Source organism: Echeneis naucrates, chromosome 13 (assembly GCF_900963305.1).
Source record: "Echeneis naucrates chromosome 13, fEcheNa1.1, whole genome shotgun sequence".
NCBI lineage: Eukaryota > Metazoa > Chordata > Actinopteri > Carangiformes > Echeneidae > Echeneis > Echeneis naucrates.
In genome coordinates, this window is record NC_042523.1 from 12,861,202 (window position 1) to 12,877,103 (window position 15,902).

At 41.7% G+C, this 15,902-nt stretch overlaps 2 protein-coding genes across 2 annotated transcripts; both read left to right on the forward strand.

Annotated features, from left to right (window-relative positions):
* Window positions 1–324: 324 nt before the first annotated feature.
* rtn2a (reticulon 2a) lies at window positions 325–7,060 on the forward strand. The gene is made up of 7 exons (XM_029517617.1): window positions 325–430; window positions 3,099–3,306; window positions 3,793–3,931; window positions 5,329–5,398; window positions 5,489–5,535; window positions 5,637–5,695; window positions 6,436–7,060. Exons 1-7 carry the CDS (start codon window positions 418–420, stop codon window positions 6,509–6,511), a joined length of 612 nt encoding a protein of 203 aa, XP_029373477.1. The 5' UTR covers window positions 325–417; the 3' UTR covers window positions 6,512–7,060.
* Window positions 7,061–9,511: 2,451 nt separating this feature from the next.
* rhoub (ras homolog family member Ub) lies at window positions 9,512–15,469 on the forward strand. Its single transcript, XM_029517173.1, has 3 exons — window positions 9,512–9,871; window positions 11,637–11,695; window positions 13,299–15,469. The coding sequence occupies exons 1-3, from the start codon at window positions 9,658–9,660 to the stop codon at window positions 13,752–13,754; spliced, it is 729 nt and encodes a 242-aa protein (XP_029373033.1). The 5' UTR covers window positions 9,512–9,657; the 3' UTR covers window positions 13,755–15,469.
* Window positions 15,470–15,902: the final 433 nt, after the last annotated feature.

Below are 15,902 nucleotides of genomic sequence, written 5' to 3' on the forward strand. Positions count from 1 at the left end.
GCTGATCTTTTTGTTGGCTTGGTGACATAACAGGAAATAAACCCTGGTTCTTATGTTTCAACTGATGGTTGAGAACTAAATATGAACACAGCTCTGAAGAATTTCTTTCTGAGTCCAGAGGAATCTCATAAATTTATTCTACTTCCGACTTAGATTTGTGCTTTGAGGGGAAAAATGTGGTGATTTTGAGGTTCCTGTGTTATGGCTGTGAATCATCTCTTCATGTGTGTAGCTCTTGGAGTCTTGAAGACTTGTGGGCGGTGCTTCAAACAAGATTATTTTGGGATGTCAGGCCTTTGGACTGCTGAGTGAGCAGAGGGTGGCCAAAAACAGCTCAGGGGGCCGAGGGGAACACAGTGGGACAGAGAGAGGGACAAAGGGCGTGAGGGGGGAAACACTGGGAAACACTGCACCGAAATGGCCAGTAAAGGTGAGAACCTGGACTTGAAGTGAAAGAAAACAAATTGAGACAGCACCGTGCACTTATGTTGTTGATGTTTTGGTATTTACTTCCAGTTGTCAGTAGAGAGTCAGCAAAGAGTTGTTTGATTTTGGTGAGAACAGAGAAGGCAGAGAAAAGCTTTCATTTAAATGTAAAGGACTGGGAATCACTTCTAATCTTCAGTCGTGGACTCTTTAGCTTTGTGACTTTGGTATAGTAGAGAGAAGGCCAGGCTGTCAGTGGACTGACGGTGGGAACTGAGCCGTTTTCTCACATCTCTTTGATCGTTTTTACAAGCGCAGTCTCTGGAGATGGCTGCTTCCATCAGCTTAGAGGTGTTTTTGGCTTTTAACTGATGAGTTGCTCAGTAGGGTAGTGTCCATTCATTTAAATTACCAACAGCCATTCAAATGAGTCAAAGCTATCAAGTAGTTGCCATTTGCAGATTATTGTGCTCACTGTGTTATATCTCTTGTCAGCTGACTTTCATAACATTGCAGACTGCAGCACTATTGGATTTCTTGGGAACGTGATTGGCCTGACATGACCTTGGCCAAATCATATAGATGTCAATTCTAAAATGAATTTGTAATTCATGTTCTTTTTGGTACTTGACTGGGGGATTAGTGGATTGGATTTTTTGATTTGATATTGATTTTTTTTTTTTTTTTTCGTGCAGTTGTTTACTTGTTGCTCATTTGAAATATTTAACTCAGTGAAATGATCCTGATAATGAAGTTTAATTAATGTCTTGATGTTGTGCAGGCAGTGAACAGGGAATGCAGTGGTGTAATAATAAACCCCCTGATTAGCAATTATTACTCACTAATTTCTGAATCATTTATTAGTGTGTAACTTTGGATATAAAGGTACATGAGGTCCACTTGGAATGCACAAATGTTAGTACAGAAGAGTGATTGAGATGATAAAAATAAACAAGTCCACCCTAAGAGCACTTAAAGATATTACACCCAGTATATTTACTACACCCACCACCAAAGTCTTAGCAAGAATTGGATGCTGGAGTTTAACCTTTTTGTAAGGTTTAGAAATAATCAGTTTATGGGGCAAATGTAATAGCTCATGTGGCGTTTACAAAAGGAAAGTAAAACAAAAGTTGCATGAGACCAATGCCACTCTATATGAAACTCCTATGAGAAGGCGTTTGCTAATCTTAATTAAAAAAAACTTGAAAAAGTGGGAAATGGCTACACTGGCTGGTCTGAGGAAAATAAAATCCTCCAGCACCAGCACCTATAACACTGTTTCTGTTTAATCCACAGTTAAACCACTCATGCCATTTTCAATCATGTAGTCCTTCTTAACACCAAAAGATGTATTTTTCCTACAGTTTTTGTTTAGATTGAACAGACAATTAGTGTGTTAACCAACAAGCCGTGGTTTAATGGGCAGACCCAGGCAAGATGCTTTCAGCTGTTTCCTAAATTCTTAAGGTATTCCTTTAAGATCATGAAAATCAATATGCTCAGCAATCTAAAAATGCAAAACATGGCTCCTGCGTTTCTGCTGCATTGTTGCTACACTCCAGTTTGGGTTAGAAAATGCTGAATGAGTAAAGGATAATGCAGTTTGTGGGCATAGAAAGTGGATACAGTGTTGTTTGAATATATTAATAACTTCCATGTACAGTTAACTGCTGTTCTGAAATGAGCTGCCTTCAGCTCTACAGTCTTCTGTTTTTATTTCATCAATGTCTTCACGTGCTGAGAATGACAGCAACACAAACAAACCCTCTGGACAGGCGTATTCCTGGGGCATCATGGGTATTAATTGTGTGAAATTATGTTTATAAATAACCCACCTGCTGTCAGTGCACTCTATTCAAAGAGGCTTCACTTTATTGTTATGCTGAGGCTTAGCATTTCACTGACAGCTGACCCTGTCGTCACACACTGCTTTAACTTTTGTTATTTTAAACATAAAAATATTTTATACTGAAGTCATCATCTCCAGGGACTATGAATCTATGGACGCCTCAGTCTCCACGGCAGCTGTTGCTGGGTGACACGGAGATAAACCAAGAGGGTGTGGAAAAGAGGCTGTGCTGGAGGCCTGACGTCTGCCAGCAGGTGCTGTGAAAGCCTGCACTTAAATTCTCCTTGACTGCCTGCGTCCCTCTTTCATCCGAGAGCTAAATTTAGCCCAGGCCAGAGCCTGACGTACTCATCTGCTGCTCTGTGTGTTCTCTTGCTAAAGGCTAGAAATCCCTCCATAATTCGTACATGTTTATTGACCCCTACCACTTCTCTAGCTTTTTCCCGTCCTTCCAATCCAGATGTCAGAACAATTTTATATTCCTGCCCCTCTTTGTTTTCCCACTAGCTCTCAAATGAAAAGACCTTGTGTTTGCCAAATGCTAAGGAGGCTGCCAAGTGACGTTGCACCAGCTGGTCTCTTAAAACAAAGAAGGATGCAGTAATTCACATTCATGTCAATTTTGCAGTTAAAATATCTGCTGCGTAAATACAAGAAGTGTATGATTTTTAAAAACATTTGATGTAGTAATTGCTTGGATTATTTGATATTTGAGCCAGTAGCTAGAGTATGTAAACAGTTCAGTTTGAATTTCAAGAGTTTGGTTCAGCGTTGTCGCATTTCATCCATTCATATAAAATTTTGGTTATTCAACTTTCAGTGATGGACGTGATCTACTGGAAGGACACGGAGCGGACGGGCATGGTGTTAACAGGGCTGGTGGTGGGCCTCCTGTCTCTGTTCCAACTCAGCATCATCACTGTGGTCTCCACAGTCTCCCTGGCCGTCATGTGCTTCACCATCTCAGTTCGCATCTACTACCAACTCCTCTTTGTCCTCAACTGGGGTGATGGACAGCACCCCTTCAAGTAAGTTACTGCGCCTATATTTTATGTAGGAAAATGGTTGTCGTCTTCTGCTACATTCCAGCTTTTCTAAACTGGAACTGAGAGAGTGGTAAATGCAGACAGAAGAGAAATGACATAACATTTAGAGCTGGATTGGCCCATTTAAGTCACAGCACATGAATGTTTTCCAAAACGAGTGAGTTCAGAGTAAAAGGTCTTTCCAGTCCAGGTTCTATTGTCGTTCTTTCTTCATTTCTGTGTTTGACTTTATGCAGTGGCTGTACTGAACTGTAGTGAAATGAAAAAATTAATGATCATAGTAACAAGCAATTTACTGTTTCAGTGCATTTATACTTGTGTTTTACTGCAGTTTTTAAATTTGTGCTTGGAGGATTTTATCACAATCTGGTGAACAGTGATGGAATAGAAAGGGAGGAATGCCGTATTAAGACCCCTCTTTTCTGAATCTTATCTCTGTCCTCTTTTTGTTGGCTGATGAACTCTCAGGAAATATTTGGACCTGGACATCAGTTTCAGTGGAGAGCAGGCTGACCTGTATATGCGGAAAGCCATCGTCATGACTCTGTCTGCTGTTGACACTCTGAAGAGACTCATTTTTGTTGGAAACCTTTTTGACTCTCTCAAGGTGAGCTAAGCTAACAAATGATGTTTTAATCGATGTGTGGGTGTTGTAGAATGTGTTAATCAGCGTGGGCTGAATGGGTTTTTGTTCACTCTTTCAACTATCTGTCCTCCTAACTGCTTTGGCCTGCCCTCATTAATACAAGCATCTGTGCATCTCTGCACTCTATTATTGTGCTCCATCATGTGTCATCTTCTTTTCTCCATCACTGGAGATGACAGTATCGCCATGCCAACCGTCTCTCTCATCATTCTATCTCAGAGTTGAAGATTGTGCACTTAAATAAGGGCAAAATGGCTGACAGTAACTGTCCTAGTAACATATTTTTTGGTAATCATTTTCAAAACAATCAGCCCCCAACAAAAAAAGTTCTTCCAAATTGATTTGATTTTCTACTCACAGTATGCAAAGAAGGGAGTCTGTGCTTCTCCGCCCACCTGCTTCACTATCAGAGCCTAAACACTATGTAAAATGTATAATGCCTATATAACTCTCACAGCATTACATTACATGTAATTACCTGATTGATTCTTTTTTCTTTGCGTTAACAGCATGTGCTCTGACTGTATTTCCTGAAACACGTCATTATGCATTGGCTAAACAGTTTTGTTTTTTTTTTTAAAACAGGACGGGGGGGTCTAATTCAGCAGATAAAGTGAGGGAACCAATAACTGTAGCATTGGCTGTGTGATGCCTCGGTCCTTCATGTTCACATGTTGAATTAGACAAACCGAATCTAATGAGGAAAGACCTGAATCAATGCTATGTATGTAAATATTGTTTTCATTCAATGGTGCATTGTTCATAAGCCTAATGCTAATAAATACTAAAAGATGTCAGCTAAAAGTGATGTAGATTACATCATATATCAGGAGAAAAAAATTTGACCCCTAAAATATTTGTGGCATGACATAAATGAACAGCAGACTGACTTAAGACATTTACAGTAAATGGTGAGTTAGTGTGAGGCGACTGAGCCCCTGTATCCCAGGACCTCCCAGTCTCAACCCTGACCTGGCCGGTATGTGACATGACACACTGAACACCGTATGCAGAATCAGCCGGGACAAACTGGTGTGTGTTTCCATCTGAGACAGGAGTGTCCCATATCACGGCAACTGGACCCCCTAAACAGTGACTGAGACACTGAGGTATATAAGGGGAAACACTCAAACCTACATTAGGAGCTATGTACTTGGAGCATCTTTCTTCATCAAAAGGAAAACAATGTCACCATGGATAATTTGTGCTACACAATGCATCCACAACATGATAGAGAAAATGAAGCAAAACGATGTCATCATATCAATATTTCCAAAAAGAATAAAATTAAACGCACATGAATCATTGAGGCGCTGAAACTAACTCACTGCAGCTGTATCTGTTTGTCTTTGTCTCAGTTCCTGGTCCTGATGTACCTCGTGACGTACCTGGGTAACCTGTGCAATGGCCTTACTCTGCTCATCATCAGTAAGAGACAGATATTTGCTGGAAATCTGGACTCTGTCAACATCCTGAGTGCCCTTCATGTTAACCGCTGTGCTTCTATGTCTTCTCCAGGTGTGATTGCTGTCTTTTCTCTGCCCCTTTTCTACAGTCGACGCCAGGTAATGACTCCTGTAGCTCATTATTTTTGTAGATAGTTTTATTGATCCTTATTATCTGTTTTAATGGACATATATATTTGTCTACTTCTGTCGTGTCATAGGAGCAAGTGGATTCTGTCATTGCAAAGATCCAGGCCCATATTGACAACATCAAGGACATGTGAGTAGGGCGCCATCTTCTGGCTCAGCAATGCCTTTAACAGCCTAACCAGTATCTTCCAACCATTGCACTTAATCCTGAGCCCCTGAATCAGCCACCTTCCCACCTCTGTGATAAACATGCCAAAGTAACACAGTTCATAAAGTTATTAAACATTTCTTTCGGTCAAGTGGTTTATTTGAGCTGGGTGGGATTCAGAGCCAGTTTAAGAGATGGCATGTTCAAGTTTTGAGACGGGAGGCATTTCTAAATATTGTTCATGATAATTAATTTGACAGTGTAGATCTTCAAAGAAGGATGCATACTGTCAACTGCATACTGTGAAGCCATGATAGATTCATGCTGATGTCAAACACCTGTGTATAGACTTATTACTGCTAACTCTTGCAATAATATTGTTTAGTAGTTGATACAGAATTTTGAGATACAATTAGTTCTAAATAAATAAGTTTTACATAAACAAGCTTGTATCATTAACCTCTGAAAATTTGTAATGCAGTAATGGGTCTTTTTCACTGATAAACTTTACTTGGAGCTGCAGCATTTAGAAAAAGGACCATTACTTCTACAACTAGGGGTTCTAATCACAGCTCCTTCTAGTTCAATTCCCTTTCATTTCAAGTCTAAAACATCTCGAAACTATAATATGATGTCTAGCAGCAATAAAATGTCCCACAGAGTTGAGCCTGCATTTGATAAACTGCTAAAGTATAAAACTGTTCTCTTTTTTTCCCCACCAGCTTTCAAAGACTTGCCCGTGGCGGTGGCCCCCCTCCCGACCCAACTCCTGGTGGCGCCAAACCGAACCAACAGTAAACACTGATGACAAACCAACATAAAGACAAGCTCCCAGAGTAACCGGCTGCCACTCAGATGTCTTACCCAGTAGTCTGTGCTCAGACCGCCAGAGAACAGAGCTACAAACACTGGGGAGAGGAAGGGATATTACTTAAACGGACGATGATGAGGATTACGCATGGTACTTTATTCTCTACCTGTATCTAAATTAAGGGGTTAGAGGTTGGGGATTGATTCATTACCTAATGGGTTAATAACTTAATGAAGGTGAAATCAAGTTGTGTGATACTTGGATGAGTCTCTTGATGCTGACATCAGTCACAGATGGAAAGACTCAGCAATACAGCTCGTCATTTGTGACGATCTTTGGAAATGTTCACTGTTTTTAAAATGCAAAAATGACTCAAGAAGTGTCTTAGAAGGAGCTGTAGTCCAAATAAGGTTCTCACACTGACTTCTACATACCTTACAAACTGGAAGTCAGTTTCTAAAGTGGTCTAGGCTCAAGGTTAAAAAAAAAAAAAAAAAAAAAAAAAAAGAAAAGAAAAAATGAAGTGAAAAAAAAAAGCGTTATTATTCACGGCAGCATAAAACTGGAAAATAAGAATGCATGTGTCAGCACATGTACTTTTCTGAATGCATACTCATTCTCATGACTGTTTATCTGTGTGTATGTAAGTATGAGTGTGGGTGGATTTGTGTGAGTGCAGCCGCTCCTGAAATGTTACCTACAAGCAATTAAAGTCACATTTCTTCTTTATTTTCCTAATTTTTCAGTTTCTTCTCAACCACTCAAACGTTCACTGTCACGTGATCATTTTTTCTATTGATATTCTTTTTTTCCATATTTTCTTGTTATCACTGCTGACACTTTTCACTCCATTCATTGATATAAACAGAAAGCTGAAACAACATATTCACAGAGGAATGGAGTTCTACAACAAGTTCAAAACTTGAGTTGTATCATAAGTGAATTGAGTTGACATGGCTGGAGGTTATTGACTCGGTTGCTCCTGAGTAACTTTATAAGATGGCTGGAAGTGTTGAAACAAAGTGTCTGCTCTGAGCTCTGACTGTGTTTTTCTCCAGCTGTGCAGGAAACTTCTGAAGGAATGTGGGAGTGAAATACAGCAGGTGCCTTTCTAACTGCAGGTTTTTTCCAATTCCTTTATTTGTCGCACAGCGGGGAAATTGCAAATTATAATGCATGATCTGATTCACAGCATTTAGAACTCCTGACAACAGCTTACAACAGCCTGACCATTGCCTTCCTGAGGACGTTGTTTTGTATGCGTACAATACTTGAGTGATAGTACATGTGTACCAAAACAAGGTATCTTATACTGAATTGTAAGTACATTTTAGGTTTAATAAAAAGTTATTCAGGATACACATTTCCCTTTAGTGGATGCTTTTAAAGCTCTCACCAATTTGCGTCTGTTCTTATGCCTTATTACACAATTTACTTACATTGAAATAATTATTATGCACACAAACGTGATCCATGACCTCCAATTACGTAACGTGCTGCTTTGTAATGGACCTACAGTAGTTGCAGTAGTTTTTGAGAGGAACTTGGCCAAAATGAATAGCGACAGCAATGGATTTAAAGACATAAATCCCCTTATCGATCGACACAGCTTGATAAATACAGAAACATTCATTCCTGAGGATGTCTTGTCATATTGTATTGTATTGTTAGTCAAGTTGAACTTGTCATTTCCATAGGACTTTCTTATTAAATCTAAATCACCACATGCTTAGATTTTGTTTTTTTTTGCTTTGGCCTTTTTGGCAGTATTAGTTAGGACAGCTGGGGGAGATGGAGAGAATGGGGAATGACAAGCAATGAGCATGAGCGCTACCCACTACACCACTGATGCCCCAGGTTTTTACATCACTAGGTGAATCAAAGAAAAAAAAAATCTGTCCAAACAGGATTTTCGTCAATCTCATTTGCTTTAGTTATTCCTTTCGGCATTACACACATTATAGTAGAACACTGATTATTTTGTATTTTGAACTTATATCGCTTTCAAAGGTTTTTACAGGAAAGTGAGATTATAGATGGAGGAAATCCTGTTAACAGGCTGGATGACATGACAAGGCCACCAATGTCTTTGGGACTTTGCACCATAAATTTCGTTTTTTAAATGTTACGTATATATCTTTGTATCCTGACTGCGTGAAAGGACACATCATATTTTCCTTACAATTTGGTAAACACAAGGAAAATGATTTCTCAGTGCTGCTAAACCACAAACTGTCACCTTTGAGCAACAAACAGGAGGATTTGGTGCACTCTGATTTAAAGTAAACATGTCACAAACACATTCACAAGAAAAAACATTTTAAAAAGGAAAATCTGCTCAAGAGAACCAGACTTCACTTTTTACTCTGTCTCCACCACAAGGGGGCGACAAAAGGCCAAACAATGCTCCACAACCTTTTCTCCAGATGCTACTGTACGTGTGTTTCACAGTTCAGATCTCCCTGGCTATTGGACAGTTTGAAAAATTACTCAGTCAGATGGAAAGTTATGGTTTAATTTTATCACATTCTTACCTGAGCTGTGCTTTGGTTTTGTACTGATGCACATTTTGGACAGCTAACTGCTCCGGGTCAGCTGGGAACAAATATAAAGTAGGTCAGTGATCTTGTTGGGGCTGAAATTTCAGTGCTTTATGTGTCATGTTCAAAATGGACATCAAGGTTGTCTCCCTTCTCACTGGGGAGGACAAGTTTGGACCTGCCTGCACAGGATCCTGACAGCTTCCCATGTATTCCAATATATTAGAGGATGGAAAATAATAGGAATAAAAGATAAGTCTTTACGGTAAAAAGGGGTTTTTTGCCTCATTTAGCTGTCTCACACAGGTGATCTTATAAATGTTGTGCAGATATGTCGGTAGTTGTGTCACAGTGTGAACCTGTGTGTGTGCGGTGAGGTGGGAGGGATTAGTCAAATCAGTGTGAAGTTAAAACAGCGTGCAGTTCCCCCTCTCTGTTGGCTGCAGAGCTGCGGGCTGCGGGCTGCGGTGGGATGGTGATCGGCCTCAGCGTGCGGAGCCTCGACTCTCTCTCCAGATTGAACGCGTTTGCCGGACGTGCAGCAGACAGACTGGGCTGTTCTCATGGTTGCTGCTCCATCGGCCCGACATTGAATGCCACCTCCGATCATGGATTACGGAAAGACAATGGCTCCTCCGGTGCCCCCGCATAAAGCCAAGCCGGCCCGGCCGGGGCTGGCCCAGGAGCGGCTGCTGAAGTGCGTCCTGCTCGGAGACGGAGCGGTGGGCAAAACCAGCCTGGTGGTCAGCTACACCACCAACGGATACCCCACCAAATACGTCCCCACTGCGTTTGATGACTTCTCGGGTAAGCAAGAGCAGTCATGACGCTGCTTGCTTTTAATTTTTCCTCATTAATCTGGAAACAGAGCAGCGCATGAGTCGATTTATTTTAATAAAAGGGCGCCATGCTGATGAATTAAACTCTGACACACTTTCCGCTTCTGGCGCAAATTCATTTGTTTCTACCTGCCTGGCCTTCTCCCACTGAATTCTTCTTCAACTTATCATGTTTTGAAATCATCCGCCCTTCGCGCAATATCCCCATCATTATTCAGCTGTAATGATAGATGACTTATCTGCCTTCCTACTGTAGTGAAGCACATGAGTTGTCCTCCCTGGCTCCAGCCAGGTTTCCATTTGGCACACATCCATTTTCCAAACCGTCTCACTAGTCCCAGCAGGCTTTATTTAATGAAAAATAAGAGAAGGGAACAAATCCCTCAAAGGGGGCACTTGTTTTAAACTGATCACTGTTGGCATAGAAAGTACACCTGTGAACTCTTGGGCACCTTTATTGCACGTTCTTACTTTTTCTGTAGACACATTTGACTGAGTTATTCTATCTGGAAGTGTCTATCACTATCGACCTCACAGAATGCAAGTTTAGTGTTGCTATATAAAACATCATTCAGTTGCAGCTATTTATGCTGATGTATAATTGAAGAGACAACAGGCCATTTGGTATTATTTAACGTGTATATTTCTGTTTGGTAAAGCGTACAACTTGAGCTGTAAAACACTCAATGTGAACGCACACCACCCTCAGATGAACACTGGCTCTACCCCCCTTACAGAGCAGTCTGGTTCAGGGGTTTTGGATTGCACAACTCTGGCTATTGTTGTCAGCCTTGACCCGCAAGCCCTCTCCTCTATACTGGAACGGGCACATCTGTTGCAGTGACTCTGGGGCAGAGATTGTCTTTCTGCCTGACAGAGAGCGATTGTGCACTTGGGGCCCATAATGGTGATGTCATTTCTCGGTGCCCGGGATCACAGTGTGCCCTCTTGAAAGCTGACTTTTGAGCAGTTACGCAACGCCACAGGTGGCAGAGATGCAGAGGAGAGGGAGGCTGGGAAAGGGGTCGATAAGAGGGACTTTCAGGGGGCTATCGTGTGTCAGAGACAAGGAAGTGATTACACGGCGGTGGCTCACTCTCATTTGTCTTTCTTTTTTCTACTCTGCTCATTCTCCTTACTTTTGTGAAAGCGGGATGTCATAATGGCCGTACCACCTGAGTAGTTCCAGCAGAGTCTTTGATCAGGTGGTATGACCGAGCACTCCAGGCGTATTGTAAACGTTTCCATGTGCCTGCTACTCTGCGCTGTGCTCACTCTTCTGAAAAGAATAAATGGCCCTGTAATGAAACTTGCTGTAAGATGAGTCACCCACTTTTTCCAATCTGGAAGTGAGGCTGATTGGAAGAGTCACTGAGCAAACAAAATCTGCTTTGTTTTTGCACCACAACCCCACCCCCCACACCCCCACACCAACCCCCCCATTAGTCAGCCTTGGAATGGCCTCTGTCAAAACACAACAGAGAACAAAGCTCACAGAGTGGTCCAAGCGACAGTAAAGCACCACGGCCTCAACAGTTACAGGCAGAGTGGGTGGGCGAAGGAGAGCAGACCGTCTGAGGGCCACAAGAGCAGAGCAGGAGGTCTTTGTGTTTTCAACTGACAGGCCTTTGTTTATTCCAGAGTATATTGTGCTGGTTAGTTGTGTGTATGTTAGCAACTGAGTGTCAGGTGGAGACAGAAGTAATATTTTCTCTGTCTGATTCTGTCCACAGCTGTGGTTCAGGTGGATGGAAACCCAGTTAGACTGCAGTTATGTGATACCGCGGGACAGGTGAGTTGTGTTCTCACACACACACATGCATGCACACGCACACAAACACACACACACACACACACACTCACACACACACTCACACACGTGCATGCACACGCACGCAAACACACACACACTATGACCATTTGGCATCCTGTCTGGATTACAATGTGGGCCACACATGTCTCCCAACCTTTGTAGAACTTTATCCCACAATGTAATATCTTAAGTGTTCAATTGCCATGAAATTCAGTGCAGACATTCATGGTGTTCATATGATGAATCCTCGTGAGTCTGATTGACTGACGTTTCTCTCCTTTAGGGCTTTTAGCTTGTTACTTCAGCTAGCTCACCGGTGAATTCTCGGTCACTCTTCATAGATGAAAGAAAACGCTGTTTATTTCTGTCTATTTTCACCATTGAGGATGCAGGAGTACAGAAAACTTACCTGTCAAAAAATATTGGCTCACAGTCATGCTTGCAGGGCAATCTTGAAAGGAACAGCTTGTGATACTGTGCTTTAATTTCTCTGTAACATGGGTGGTTGTTGATAATCCATATCAACAAAGCCCTGCCCTGGGAGCAGCATATTTGACATTCACCAATGCTGCAAAGGCACTGCCAGTTCTAGACAGAATGAAGACAATTTGGCAGTAAAGTGGAACGAGGTATTTGAACAAGCCTCTAATACATGTAAAACCTCACAGCGTGTTGCAAACTGCACACAGTGTCAAAACTGCATTGACATTCACACACAGAGACAAGCTCGGGCAAATATGGGCAGATAAAAGTTAGCAAACACTTAATGTTCTGATGCAATTTCATCAGAGGGGAGGTTTGCACCAAAAGTTGGCTGGGGTTTGCCAAAAAAAAAAAAAAAAAAAAAGACTGAGAAAGAGAGAATTACAGAGGGAGTGAATGAGCCAAGACAAAGACGGAGAAGGTTTGTAGCGGGCTGATAACAGCTGCTGATAGAGCTGATAAACAAGGTTTCCCTGTACTCCCAGATGCTGATACGTCTGTATATTCTGCAGATGGACCAACGTCATTGGATCACTAAGCAAAGCCAAAAGATTTGTGGGAAACTCACAAGTTGATAAGTGTCCACTGTAATTTTTGAGGTTCAAGATCTGATTGCGTCTCCAGATTTTAGTTGACTCAAAGCATTTCAGAGGAAAAGAAGGATTAGAGGATGTGTGTTGGAAAGGAGAGGGTTAAGAGAAGAAAGAGAGGTTTGTGTTCCTTCCGACCTTAATCTGTGTACTCAAGGATGTGGGAGGCCCTTGTTAGTCAAAGTTATGTGGCTCCAAAGTGTTAATTTAAGAGATTTACTGTTGATATAAATGAGCAGGTAGGGCTCACACATTGACTCTGTATTAGCACAATGTAAACGCTGTTTAGACAGCTTGATACTGAATGACGCTTAGTGCACTTTTGTTTTGATATGTTAAGGTTTGTGTGTGTGACCAGTGAAGTGAATATTGAAAGTGCATTTGTGTGTGGTCCATCTGGGTGAAAGCGAGGGGAAATAATTCATCAGAGTGGAGTTTCTGAGCGAAGTCAAACGGAAAATCCAAAAACCTATCACAACATGCTTATTGTCTGTCTCTGTCTCCACAAGGATGAGTTTGACAAACTCCGCCACTTCTGCTACAGTCGGACTGACGCCTTGCTTCTCTGCTTCAGCGTGGTCAGCCCTGCTTCCTTTCAAAACGTTTGGGAGAAGTGGGTCCCTGAAATCCGTCGGCGCTGCCCTCTCACACCCATCCTCCTCGTAGGCACCCAGTGCGACCTGCGGCAAGACGTCAAGGTGCTGATCGAGCTGGCAAGGCGAAGGGAGAGGCCAGTGCTGGAGGAAGATGCCAGAGCGCTGTCTGAAAAAATTGGGGCAGTGATGTATGTTGAGTGCTCGGCACTGACACAAAAGAATCTGAAGGAGGTGTTTGACGCAGCCATCGCTGTGGGGCTGCGGCACTCCGACAGGCGAGCGCGTCGGGAGAGGAAGGTCCGCAGCACAGCTGATAAGATGAAGATGCTCTCCAAGTCCTGGTGGAAGAAGTATGTGTGTGTCCAGTAAAGGGGGAGGTTCTTCTGTGACTGACGTAAAACCCTAACTGCTGACATTGGATGTACGGACTTCTATTTGTACCTTCACCTGGATGGCCCCAGATGTGCTGGCCAGCATGACTTTAATCCATCCAGTGGAGCAGCAGTTCAGTCGAGGCAAAGTGTTACTGCCTGAACTGTAGAGCTCTTCCCGCTTTGGCGTGGTTTCCTTTTGACCATTAAATATATGTTGTGGAAGCCTTAAAGACAGAGAGCATGAGGCTGTAACCACTGTCTGCTGCTCAGAGCCAGTCTGAACTGTTAAATATGACTGTGACCAGCATTCAACCAAAAATTATGGGGCTAATAAAATACTACGGCACATGGACTGCATATCATACTCGACTTGTCCAAAGGAAATGTGAGCTGACTTGGAGGGGAGGTGTTCAGACAATGATGTTATGTACTAAAAGTATACTCCTGTTTGTCTCATTTGATCCCCATCTTTAAGTATATTATTATCTGTATTTCTACTGTAATTCACCCCCAAACACTTCTGATAGATGCTCATCCTAAACCCACTAATCAGAGACACCGTAGCTCTAAAGCCAGTCCTGCACCTTTGTTTCCAAATCCATGTCTATAACTTCAGTGGCATTGTAAGAGTCAGACGAAATCAAATGCGTGTAAATTCATTCCCCTCTGGATTACAATCAAATGTACATGAGTATAAATTTATATTATATCAAAGAGTTCATGATGTGTGAGTGCTTTGGATGGTGTATGTTGTTCGATGAACTGTCACGTTAGTTTGGCCATTCACTTCTGTTTCACTAGTGTAGCGATGTCTCTGCAGCGGATTGTGTCTGAGCCACGTTTCATTGTGTTGTTACAGCTGCCACACTGTGAGTCAAACACACACGTAGAGGTTTGTGAGCACCTCGCTGATGCACACCGAAAAACCGACACTGGCCAACTCGTGTCTGCTTTCGAAGATTTTGGGGCAATTCACGTTGACTAAAAAGCTTCACCACTACTTTGAAGGCAAATTTTTTGTTACTCGTACTTTGGGCAGTGCTACTGTACTTTACACTTATCACACAGAGTCCGAACATATCACTGAAGTCTTTCCATGCAATGGCCTTTGGACGGGGGGTCAGGAAACTTGAGAATTAGATATACAGCATGTGAATGCATCTCTGGTGGGGAGACGTCGGTTTATGACACAAAAATAGCCAATATGCATCTTCCCTGCACTACACCGCTGGTGTGGATCATCACAGGGCCTTTTATTGTCATTGTAGTCAGGACCTTAACAGATAATGAGCTGTCTTCGTCAGCCATTATACTTTTACTATATATACTATACTTTTGAAATTACACAGTAAATGAGGTGAAATCACCAAAGACACTGATTTGATGTTTGCTTCTTATTTTTCAGAAGCCTCATTCAGCTCTGTCTCTGTATCTGTTCCTTCTGGGCCAAAAATGGATCAACAACAACACAGAGCAATTGTATGAATCATGATATGCCATTATGTATGTTACATAGTTATCATTCATGATGTTTGTAATGTAATCAGGATAAATGTGTGTGTGCATATTAAAGTGACTCAGTCATTAGCTGTCCAACTATAGAGGGTACTTAACAGTCTGAGAGCTTCAGTTGGTGTCTCACTCTGGTATGTGAACAGTTTGTCGAGCTGTATGAGCGGAACAAAATAAAATGTGAAATATTTACCCAGGTTTCACTGTTGTTATCATGGAGGGGGCGGGCTATTGGGTGATTTGACACATCTCATGTTTTAGTAGCTTAATGATGAATACAGAAAATTTACATCAAGAAAGAGGGAACTTAGAGGTTTCCAACCAAAATGTAGATTATTAGACCTTTGCAAGGTTACTGCTCTTTTAGAAAACATCATTTAAATAAACTGAAGGTGTTTCTTAATTCAAAACTTTGAAAACCTACCTTTTTCTTTGAGTCAAAATAACAGTGGCTTTGTACAAAACTATTTAGTTCACTTTTAGTTTACCATAATAAAGAAGACATTAAACAAAGTGCATAAACACCAAAAGTCAAAAAAATCAAATGCAAAATCTAAAACAGTAGGCGTACAATAGTTGAACATTAACAACTGTCATGTATTACTAAGACAAAAAAATGTATAAATAATAA